This window comes from Schistocerca cancellata, chromosome 3, assembly GCF_023864275.1.
Source record: "Schistocerca cancellata isolate TAMUIC-IGC-003103 chromosome 3, iqSchCanc2.1, whole genome shotgun sequence".
NCBI classification, from domain to species: Eukaryota; Metazoa; Arthropoda; class Insecta; order Orthoptera; family Acrididae; genus Schistocerca; species Schistocerca cancellata.
The window spans coordinates 741,720,077-741,733,087 of NC_064628.1; the positions used below are offsets into that span (position 1 = coordinate 741,720,077).

The following is a 13,011-nucleotide window of genomic DNA, read 5'->3' on the forward strand; positions in this document are numbered from 1 at the left end:
GGTAACCGAAAGGCACGCGTTTACACACGCCGGCTGGCGTTAGTTCTGAAACAGGATACGTAATGAATGCTATAAAGAAAAGTACGTAGCTGCTGGAATACTTAACTTTAATCCATCATTTGTATACAGCATTCTTGATGATGCAAGTGAGACTCTCTCTAGATATGGTTAATGGCGCCTTGCTAGGTCGTAGCCATGGACTTAGCTGAAGGCTATTCTAACTGTCTCTCGGCAAATGAGAGAAAGGCTTTGTCAGTGTAGTCGCTAGCAAAGTCGTCCGTACAACTGGGACGAGTCCTAGTACCTCTCTCTAGACCTGCCGTGTGGCGGTGCTCGGTCTGCAGTTACTGACAGTGGCGACACGCGGGTCCGACATGTACTAATGGACCGCGGCCGATTTAAAGCTACCACCTAGCAAGTGTGGTGTCTGGCGGTGACACCACACTTACCATGTGACAAGTGCAGCATTCCAGCCGCAGTGTAACAGCTAAACAGAGAACTTTGTCAAAACTTTTAAGCAACAAATGGACAAGTTACATGCCTTCCACACACAGCAGCGGGCTCCAGTGATTTTTCTGTCCTCTTTTGTTCCCAGTCAAGCAAGGGTAACTTACTTGCTAAACTACTTCATGGACACTGACGCAGAACACTGCTGCATCTTCTGCATCCACAACAGCAGTCGGCCACTCCTCCACAGCACACTAAATTTAATGTCAATTATCATCTCTTTTTCAGAGTCTTTGGCAGGAACAGCTGCTTGGAATGGAGTGTCATCACTGAAGTCTTAAGCCGCTCTCTTAATCTTGTACAGGCTTCATCCAGGCTGCACAGAATCAACTTCTCTCCTGTTGGCTGGGTGATCCTGCTGCAGATATCTGTGTTTCGGAGATGGATCACTATGGGATCTCACAGCCCCAATCACCCTCGCCTCCTTTGGATCCCACATCACTGGCACTAGAAGGAGGGTCCATCATCATCGATGTAGCAGCAGCACCACCAACGTCTCCACAGAGGCGGCAGCCCATGCTGCAGAGGTCTGGTCCTCTCTGCACTGATGCTTTCTTGCACTTCTCTGATAGTTCACAAGCTGCTATTGCATCATTGCTGATTCCACAAGATGTTCTGTCTCTGGGTATGGGCAGGGGCTTGCCAGATAGCAAGTCATTATTAAGTGAAGAAGGGAAAGTTGAAAGGTGGCAGATATACATAGAGAGCCTATGTAAGTAAAACAAACTTGTGAACAATGTTATAGAAAGAGAAAAGGAAGTGGGTGAATACAAGATGTAAGATATGATTCTGTGAGAGGAATTTGACAGAGCACTGAAGGGTGTAACTGGAAACTAGGTCCCTGGAGTAGACAAGATTCCATCAGACTTATAAAAGAATGTAATAATGCCAATTCAAAAGAAGGTCTAAATAATACCAAGCTCTCAGTTTAGTAAGTCATGGATGCAAAATACTTACATTACATATTTACAGAAGAAATGGAATAACTGGCAGAAGCCAAACTTGGGAATATCAGTTTGGGTCATGGAGAAATTTAGAAAAACTTGAGGCAACAGTGAGACTATGATTTATCTTAGAAGACAGGCTGAAGAAAGAATGGACTACATTCTTCAAAATTTTGAAGGTAGCAGGGATAAAATACAGGGGCTGAAGGTTTATTTACTGTTTGTACAGATACCAGACTGCAGTTCTATGAGTCAAATGACATGAAATGGAAGTCATAATGGAAAAGGAAATGAATCTGTACATTGAGCAAGCTGTTAAGAAAACCAGTGAGAAACTTGGAAAGGAAATTAAAGTTCAGGGAGGAGAAATAAAAACTTTTAAGTTTGTCGATAATATTGCAGTTCTGTCAGAGGCAGCAAAGGACTTGGAAGAGTAACTGAACAAAATGAATACTGTCATGAAAAGAGGTTATAGGATGAACATCAATAAAAGTAAAAAAAATGGAATGTAGTCAGAGTAAATCAGGTGATGTAGAAGGAATTAGATAAGGAAATGAGACACTAAAACTACTATATAAGTATTATTACTTGGGCAGCAAAATCACATGATGGCCAAGGTATGGAAGATATAAAATGAAGACTGGCAATAGCATGAAAAGAATATTTGGAAAAGAGAAATTTTTTAACATCTAACATAAAATTCATGTGCGAGGAAGTCTTTTCTGAAGTCATCTGTTTGGAGTGTAGCCTTTTATGAAAGTAATAAACAGACAATGGTCTATTCAGTCAAAAAGAAGATAAAAGCTTTTGAAATATGCCAATGTAGAAGAATGCTCAAGATTAGATGGGTAGACCAGATAACAAATGAGGAGGTGCTGAATTGAAATGGGAAAAAAAGAAATATATGGCAGACTAAAGGAAGGGATAAGTTGATAGGACACATCCCAAGGCATCAATGAATTTTTGATTTGGTTATGGAAAGAAGTGTTGGGGGTAAAAATTGTACAAGTAGAACAGGACAATAATCAGGTTCAAATGGATGTAGGTTGTGGTAATTATGCAGAGATGAAAAGGCTTGTACATGAAAGACTAGCATGGAGAGCAGTATCAAACCATTCTGCAGTGTGTGGACCACGCTAAGAACAACAGATAATGGGGGTTCTAGGCATCAGATACATAATTACGCTGCCTGCATCCAGAGTACAAGATTGGATGTCAGTTTAACTTTGTTCACTTACACATTATCAGCAGTTATATAAATGTTTAGAGTAGCTATTCTCCATGAGAGGTATAATGGCCACTGAACTGCATTAATGTTGTTCACGTTTAGTGTTGTTATCAGAACTGGTAGTGTATATAAGGAGCATGAACAGCATCAGACACTAAGTGATCACTCTGGAGCACACAGAGAAGCTGTGTACTCATGTGACGAGCATCACCAGCATCTGATGGAGTTTGAAAGGGATGTTCATCAGGATAGAGGTCAGGAACAGTGGGCATTGTGATAATTAAAAGTAATCAAACTGGAATGGACCCTGTTTATTCATGTAACGGTGGTACATGGGTGCCTACTTAGGGCTGAGCAGCCCCAAGAAGGATTGCTGTCTGTTCACCAGGAGGTCTGAGGAGAGAGGCAGAGGCTAGAGTAGTGACTACTCGGGGCCGAGGTCTGAAGCTAAGAGAGCGCGGAGCTGTTTCCAAGCCACACTAGCCGCTCCTGGCTGCGTCCCCACGTGATCACAAGACTAGTCTTTGATTGGAGGGTTGATTACGATGGTTCATGGGTGCCTATGAAGGGCTGAGCAGCCCCAAGAGGGATTGCTGTATGTTCATCAGGAGGTTTGAGGAGAGAGGTAGAGGCTAGAGGAGCGACTACTCGGGGCCCAGGTCTGAAGCTAAGAGAGCGCGGAGCTGTTTTAAGCCACCCTCACCGCTCCCGGCCACATCCTCACCTGATCACACGACTACTCTTTGATTGGAGGGTTGATTCCACCAACGCGCCTTGCTAGTAGTGTACCCCATCAGCAACCGACCTGTGGGACTAGAGTCTGACCGAGGAGACGTGGCAGGAATATGGCGAACATGGTCTTCCGGCCAGCTTCTTTCACCACAGTATGCCATGGCTGTACATTATGAATGGAAAAATTATTTAATAAAATTTTATCGGCAATGATCCCTCTTGCGGGGGGGGTCTCCTCCTGCACAGGGGTATCACTGGTGGGCCTCCATTTGGGTGGCTGATTGAATCATGCAATACACAGATATGTGAGGCATTTAGAAATGAAAGTGCTCTGATACTGAACTGCATAGGAATGTGAGGGCACACAAACATACTTAAAATTACATTTATTGCTGAATAATTGTGGATTCACAAATCAGGATGCATAAGAATGTATTTCTGTTTTTCTCCTTTCTTCAAACGTAATGCAGTTTCACCAGCAATATGTTTTTTCAACTTATATGACTTTTACTATTGAATGACACATGCTCACTGTAATCAAGACTAAGCTGTTGCAGGTTATTAAGAAATGTTACAACTGTGAATCTCCTCCCATATATTCACAATGGGGAACAACTTTGCCACACTCCCATCTTGCTGGTGTTCCACAACAGCTGATAATTATTGTTAACTGAATTCAAACTACGTGTCATTAAGACAATGAAAAATTTTGTTGAAAATGTTGTGAAAGCTCATAGTACTTTTATACATTTTAGGTGAGATAGTAAGAGTTCCTGCAAGTGGAAGTGACAAAGAGCAAATACTTATACCACTGAAAGAATTCATGAAAAAACAAGATGAGTTAACCAAAAAAGATGAGATGATTGATGCATTACAGAAAAAGGTAAGATATAAAACATTATCATGTGTGGTATTATGTAAGCCAACAATATGAAAAAGTAGAGAGCTACTCACCACATAGAGTCACATAGACGAGGCACTGAGTGGTAGACAGGCACAATGAAAAAGATGGCTATGTATAATTCAGGTACTGAATTAAGTCCTTTGGACCAAATCAAACAATGGAAAGTCCAAGATGAAGTAAGAACAATATGGAAGGGATTGATGACCACTCACCAGATAGTGGAGGCATTGAATAGAAGACAGGCACAATGAAAAATAAGGCTAGAAATATTTTGTGTGTGAGTTTTGTTGTGTACATCTGATGAAAGACTTAGTCCAGTAACTGAATGACATCTTACCACTCTTTTTCCTTGTGCCTGTCTATCACTCAACACATCAACACCTCCCATATCAATCCTTTTCAAATTGTTAAACAATGAAAAATCCAGGATGGAATGAGACAATATTATGAAAAGTATAGTTGATACCATACAGCAGAGATGCTGAGTCGCAAATAGGCACAACAAAAAGACTGTCAGAGAGTGAGGTTTCAGCCAACAAGGCCTCACAAACATGACCACAATCTCTGTGGTCGTGTGTGTGTGTGTGTGTGTGTGTGTGTGTGTGTGTGTGTGTGTGTGTGTGTGTGTGTGTGATCTAATTTTGAAGAAGGCCTGACAGTCTTTTAGCTGCACTAATCTGCAACTCTGCATCTCTGCTATATGGTAAGTAGCAACTATCTTTTTCATAATATTGTTACTTTTCAAAGAGTTATTGTTCCATCCCAATTTACCCATTGTTTTATTCAAGTCATTTACTGATTGGATTTACATACAGTGTTACTTAAAACTCATTCATTTCACTGTTACTAACAAGATCATGAAACATTCTTAATGGATAATCAATACTTTTGGATTACTAACATGGAAGGCCACAGAGCATATCCTTGATATTTGTTTTTTTTTATCACACTGCTTCATATATTGTTTTTTAGTTCAATAAAGTGATATTGAATTTGAAATTGCTAAAATTACATTCTGTGTGTGTGTGTGTGGGGGGGGGGGGGTAAACAGCTGCACATGCATACATCTACATGTACACATGCAGTCATACCCTGCTGCCGTGTCTTTATGTAGGATACTGAAGTGCGACACCAATCTGCACAAGTCTTTGCTTGTATTTCTCAATGTGGAATGAGTCAATTCACTTGTAATTATGGCTACAAGCCAAATATTTATAAGTTTATTATTATTATTATTATTATACAGATGTGAGTTAGTAATTCCTACCCAACACCTTTTACACATTACAATAATAGAAATTCTTCTACAGAACAGGAGAAGCTGTTAAGGAGAAACTTCTTCTGTTTATTTGCAAATTTTACTTTGCTGTCTGTAAGACATTTTATATCAGTAGGTAAGTGATCGAAACTTTTAACTGGAGTGTTGTGCACCCATTTTTGTGCTAAAGGCAACCTTATTATGGAGTAATTAATGTCATTTTTGCTTCTAGTATTGTGATTATGTACATCAGTGTTAATTTTGAACTGTAGTGGATTATTTGCAACACACATCATCAGTTAACAAATATTCTGTGAAGCATTAGTCAGAATGCCAAACTCCTTAAACAGATCTCTACAAGATGATCATGGGTGGGCACCACGCATTATTGTTATTGTAAATTTTTGAGCTATGAAGACTCTCTCTTAAAGATGAGTTACCACAGGACATAAAGATGAGTTACCCCAGTACATTAGTCCATACAACATCATTAAATGAAAATGTGCAAAATATATATTCTGCATGGTCCCATTAAACTATTTTTGAAATCCTTACATTCATAAGTTATTAAAATATGTGTTTGTACAGTGATTTGCTCACCTTGATGCAAAGACAACATAATGAAAAAAGAATATGATTTACAGAAACATACATCTGGCCTATGTGGGTTTGCAATTTACATATAGTTACTTCACATTTAAATTCTGAGAACTGGATAGATGAATAAAAGGTAATTTTTGTTCACAGTATGTAGCAATGTCTTTGAGTAATTTCATGATGTGCCCTCAGTGTTGAGATCATACAAAAAGCTTGCAGTACCATTATTGGATGACTATTTTAAGTTTGTGAGTCCTAGAGATGATTTCAAGAGTAACACATGGTTCAAAATGAGAGTGTGGCAAACATTCACCTGAGGTAATGATAGAGGGTTGTGTATCATTAGCACACTCATTCACTGATGAGAATAATGCAGCTCTGTCTTCCTTCTGTAATATCTCAAGCGTGAATTTGAAATATTTAGCTGAGCAGGGCCACATAAAGGAACTGAGGCTCAAGTTTAGAAGAATAGTTGACCAAAACTGGACAGATAAGTACGTAGTAGAATGGTTCAGGTTGGGAGGGAAACTTCTTGGTATACAGGCACTGTAAAGACACTTCTGTTGAAACAGTGACTACCGCACAATAAGTATGAAACAAATCATAAAGCCCTAGATGGAGAGATGCTAAATCAAACACATTTTCTGTCAAAAGGGCAATATATGATGCCTTAACAACTATTGTAGACCTCTCATAAAATCTGAATGAATTGTGGTCATATGGTAAAGGCTGCCAGTGGCACCAAAGTTAGTGGCCAGACAGCTAATGGATGCCATGGGAGCTGAAGTTAACAACAAAACAACATCAATAATGCTGAACTCAATTTTCAAATGTTCCTTTACCAAGGAAGATCTAGGGTTACAATTGCAGTTTAACTCTCGCATCAGTGCAAAGTCAGGTGATAGTAGTGTCAACAGTGTTGAGAAACAGCTGAAACTGCTAAGATTAAAGAAGGTTTCGGAATCTGATGGAATCCTTGTGAGATTTTACACGGAATTTGCAGATGAATTAGTTCCTCTCTTAACCATAATACGCGGGCCGTTCAGAAAGTAACCTCTGGTTGATTTAAAAAAATACACCAAGTTAAATAAAAATATTTTAATATATACATCTTACAACTACATCTTTGCACTGTTTTTCTACATAGTCTCCATAGCGATTGAGGCACTTATCGTATCTCTTCACAAGCTTTGAAATTCCTTCTGCATAAAAATCACCCGCTTGTGCCTGGAGCCAGCCTGTGACCGCATCTTTGAGCTCTTCGTCGTCATCAAACCGCTGTGACCCGAGCCACTTCTTCAAATGCATGAAGAGGTGATAATCACTTGGCGCCAGGTCTGGGCTGTAAGGTGGATGGTTGATAACGTCCCACTTGAAGGACTCAAGAAGGGCCGTTGTTCTGCGAGCAGAGTGAGGACGGGCGTTATCGTGCAAAAAAACGATACCGGAAGTCAGCATACCACGGCGTTTGTTCTGTATAGCCCGTCGTAACTTTTTTATTGTTTCACAGTACACGTCTTGATTAATGGTCGTACCACGTTCATGAATTCAACCAACAACACCCCTTTGGCATCCCAAAACACCGTTGCCATCAGTTTTCTGGCAGAAAAATCTTGCGAGGCTTTTCTTGGTTTGGTAGGCGAATTTGAATGTGCCCACATCTTTGATTGTTCTTTTGTCTCAGGGTTCACGTACTTAATCCAGGTTTCGTCACCGGTCACGATTCTGTTTAACAATGGTTCTCCTTCGTCCTCATAATGTGACAGAAAGTCTAATGCAGAGGCCATTCTTTGAGTTTTGTGGTGGTCGGTAAGAATTTTGGGCACCCATCGTGCACAGAACTTACGGTAACCCAATCTTGCTGTCACTATCTCGTACAAGAGAGTCTTAGAAATCTGTGGAAAACCAGTAGACAACTCCGACATTGAGAAACGTCAATTTTCACGAAATTTTGCATCAACTGTCTGAACGAGTTCGTCAGTCACCAATGATGGTCTACCACTCCTCTCTTCATCATGAACGTTTTCTCGTCCACTTTTAAATAAACGTACCCATTCACGGACAACTCCTTCACTCATAACTCTTGGTCCGTACACGGCACAAAGCTCACGATGAATAGTTGCTGCAGAATATCCTTTGGCTGTAAAAAACCTTATGACAGCACGCACTTCACATTTGGCGGGGTTTTCTATTGAAGCACACATTTCAAACTGCCACAAAAACTAAACTAGCACAGGTACGACGTTCACTCGACCACGGCTTGATGCCGACTGACCTGTTGAGTGCGTGAACGCACAGATGGCGTCGCTACTCCCCCCACAACCCGCACTGTGACCGATCGGAGGTTACTTTCTGAACCGCCCTCGTATATACCGAGGCAATGAAAGTTATGGGATACCTCCTATTGTCATGTTGTACCTCCTTTTGCATGATGTAATGCAGCAACTTGATGTAGCATGGACACAAGTCGTTAGAAGTCTCCTGCAGAAATATTGCACGTAAAATTATTATTAACAAAGCTTATAATTTTGTAGGGTGTACTCATCCATTTGCTTTATATCTGATGCTGCCACAAGCTCATGTTGTCGACTGTAACATGGTTTTTACTCCATGTATGGTCAATACAAACATTGTGTTTCAGAACCTTTATTCTGAATCATGTCATAATTATACTAACATGCTTACAACACTGACATACATCTTACTTAAGCAATTACATGCTTCTTGCAAAATATCTTCTAAGACACTGCTCTCCCATTCCAACATGGCTGCCCCTTTATATATAAATCCGAACAATCCTCAATATTGCTATAAAGGGTTTTTTAATATAATTACAATTAAAACTGTTGCCTTAAGATTAATGACATATTTCAGCAGTTGCACTGGCTCTAATAGAGCAAATACATTTATCGACTTTTAAGTATTTAACATTTTAGGGGTGTGTGAATACACAAATATGAAATACTAACAATACTTTTATTATTTGTATGAAATGCAGAAGATACACGGTTTGGAAAATGTTCCCATCAATGTATATGTTTCCAAGTCCCCCATTGAATGTGGCAAAATAGATCTTTTATTTATTATTGACAAAACACCTAAAGTACTACCTATGTTTACACGCCACTTATAACATTTTCACTAATTACATTTTTTTTAATCAATTTTGATTCTCAAAGTTGGTTTTTTGTTTAAATATCACAGTCTTAATTTAGATACTGTTTTAACACAAATCAATCTCAGTTTTAAAAAAAATGACGTTGACCAATGTACTTGATCATTTGTTCCAGATTTCACCTAATTACATTAATCCTAAATATTCCTACCAATTACAGGACCTATAGACCTCAACACAACTACAATTCAGTACACAGTTTTATGGTATCAATTTTTTAAGTATAGTTTTATATATACCACTGCCTTTTGTTTACATCAGTGATTCCTGTTTATTTCAAATTGGATTGAAAAATATGTGTTTTAAATGGGTTTCAATGGACCGTTATGTTTCATGCACCATGCTGTTATTGTAGACATCCATAATTGTTAAAGTGTTGGTGGTACAGGATGTTGTGTATGAACTGACCTCTTTATTATGTCCCAAAAAATTTGATGGGATTCATGTCAGGCAATATGGGTGTCCAAATCATTTTGTTGAACTGTCCAGAATGTATTTCAAACTAATCACAAACAACTATGGCCCAGTGACATGATGTCACTGTTTGGGAACATTAAGTCCATAAATGGCTGTAAGTGGTCTCCAGGTAGTAAAACATAACCATTTCCAATCATTGTTCAGTTCAGTTGGAGGATCCAGTCCATGCCAGTAAATACAGCCCACACCAGTAGGAAGCCACCACCAACTTGCACAGTGCCTTGTTGACAACTTGGGTCCACGGCTTTGTGGGGCCTGCACCATACTTGAACCCTATCATCAGTTCTTCCCAACTGAAATCAAGACTCATCTGACCAGGTCACAGTTTTCCAGTCATCTAGGGTTCAACCAATGTGGTCATGAGCCCAGAACAGGCGCTGCAGTTGATGTCATGATGTTAGCAAAGACACTCGCGTTGGTCGTCTGCTGTGATAGTCCATTAATGCCAAATTTCATGGCTCTGTCACAGTGGTTACATTTGTCATATGTCCTATACTGATTTCTGCAGTTATTTCATGTACCATTGCCCATCTGTAAGCTCTGAAACTCTGTGCAAATGCTGCTACACTCATTTGTTAAGTAAAGGTTGTTGTTCACTGCATTGCCCTTTGTGAGAGCTAATGCCTGAACTTAGGTATTCTCAGCACAATATTGACATTGTGGATCTTGCAATACTGAATTCCCTAACACTTTCTGAAATGGCGTGTCCCATGCATCTAGCTCCAACTACCATTCTGTGTTCAAAGTCTGTTAATTCCCATCGTGCAGCCATAATCACATCAAGAACCTTCCATTGTGAATAATCTAAGTACAAACAACAGCTCCACCGATATGCTGTCCTTTTATACCTTGTGCACGTAGTTAGAAAAGAGCACAGGTTGACACCCTCCTACAAAATCATAGCAGAAATCGATCCACAAAAGTCCAGCATCATTAACATCAGATTTTTGTGGAATCTGCTAATATATCATGAGCTCAAACCTAATGTGATATCTCAGACGGAATGACCTCCATCTTGAATTCCAAAACTGAAATCTGTGATGGGATTGAGCATTTCTTGGTTGGAAGGATTCAATATGTTACCTTTGGTGGAACTTTATTGACAGTTGTAGAAGTACTTCAGATATGCCCCAGGTAAGGGCCAGGACTCTTACTGTTCATGTTTTATATTAATGACATGGCATAAAATATTCAATGCAACTTCAGGCTTTTTGCAGATGATACAGTTGCCTATAATGAGGTTGTGTCTGAAAAAAATCTGCACAAATATTTAGTGACTGTTTTTTGAAACCCTACGTGCAGAATTTCAAGAATGATTACTAATTGAGGAATCTACAAATACACTACAGCTGTCTACTTATCACTCCCATAAGGAGTGAAGAGAGACGAGATTAGACTAATTACAATGTGCACAGTGGCATTTAATATAATTAATCTATTTTTTGCTGTAGAGACCTGATAATAATAATAAAGCTGGACAACTCAAAAAAAATCTTTGATGGCTCAGTTCGCAAATTATTCCAGCAGTGTTGTGTACAGCATTCGGAGATGATTTTGAAGTCATCTGAAAGGACTGAAAACCCACAGTTGACTTAAAAAACTTTCAAATTCTATGATACACAATAACATGTTCAATTTAAATATTTTGCAGTCTTTGTGTCTGTAGTAGTTTTCAGCTTATCAGAATACATTATGTGTGAATAAAAACATTATTGTGACTACAGAAACTGGAAACAGTCTCTGTGCTGTGCCATTGCTACAGTTCACAACCAACACTTTTTGTTGAATGAAAACTTTGTAGAACTATTCAAGCTAGACAACAGCAGCAGTTGAACTGTAGGTCCTGCCTGGTCTACATATTCTCCCAGCATGTCTTACAGGAACTATCTACGAGGACTCCACTGAGAACACTTTTCCAGACTTGCTGAAGGATATGGGTCTGCAGATTATATAAAGCTTGTGGTTTGTACACGTTGAAGCAATTTTTAGTCACATCATTCAAGATGAAGTGCTTAATATCTACCATGCAGACAAATAGATAGGAAAGAAACAATTCCATGACCTGCATTTTCCCACAGTCTAAATTCCTTAGGTTTAGATCTCTGTGGCCCCTTAAGACAAGTGGTGTATGCAGTACAAATTTTTAATTCAGCAGTGCTTTGTCAGTGTGTAATTGAAGTCTGCAAAATTATTTTACATCATTCAGAAGTATATGAAAGGGTGTGCCATCTATGCTCCAGTGATCACTTGCAAGTGTATAATCAGGCAAAGAACATTTTAATCACTTGTTATGATTTTCTCAGATGTTCAGTATAAGAAAAGGAAGATTCCTTTGAGAAAACTGTAAGTCTATGAGAGATAATTGCTGGCCACAACTTACCTGCACAAGGAAAAATATTTAGCACTGCCAGCACATGAACATAAAAGTACACAAAACTAAACTAACTTTTAAAACTATTAATTACTTCTTCAGGAAATAAAGAGGGATCAGTAAGGGGAGGTAAAATACTGGGCAGCCACACAAATGCAACTGTCGGCTATTGTGGCAGAGTTAAGTGGCACCTGCAACTTAGTGCCGGTGTGTTCTGCCAGCCAGTGCTAGAGGCGTTCCCCCCAAACATTCAATCAGCCGCAAACTACACACGTGCAAGAGCCTTTTTCTGGTGCGGATGGTCACACTATGATATCACCATCCACCAGTCAGGGATCGTCAATGGCCGCCAATCATCACTCTGGAATCAGCGGAGGAAGACCGGAGCTGCCGCATTAAAGAGCCAGAAGAAAGAGAATCACACATCTTTCAACCCGCCGCAGACTGCCACCCGGAAGATACTTTGATGCAGCTGGAATGTCCAAATGCCACATCTTCGCTACGCCAGCTATCAACCCCAGACTCTGCACCCGTCTACTTCCTCAGCATCCGCCGGAAAGCGTCGAGAGAAAATCCAACAAAGGAACGTAAATTCAGTTCAGTTACTAATATTTCAGTTCAATAAGGTGGCATATTCTTTGGCTTGTTATAAATTTTGGTACGAGAAGAAGCCTTTTGTTTTCGAAGAAAGTTTATCTTTTTGTAAAATTAAGCGGTGGCTTTGCTCCGCCTAATAAAAATTTTTTTGTTCGCACATGGGTGTTAATTGGTGAATATAACACAGGCTTCTCAGAGCCCAAGGTGACAGGGACCCATCT

The 13,011-nt window shown here is 39.7% G+C and overlaps 1 protein-coding gene across 2 annotated transcripts in view; it reads left to right on the forward strand.

Annotated features, from left to right (window-relative positions):
• Positions 1-13,011, forward strand: part of LOC126175749 (sperm flagellar protein 1-like) — a 211,997-nt gene that overhangs the window by 179,948 nt on the left and 19,038 nt on the right. For both annotated transcript variants that reach the window (XM_049922715.1, XM_049922716.1), the window contains one exon: positions 4,167-4,294. In XM_049922715.1, the coding sequence (XP_049778672.1) occupies positions 4,167-4,294 (128 nt within the window). The remainder of the gene's footprint in view (positions 1-4,166; positions 4,295-13,011) is intronic.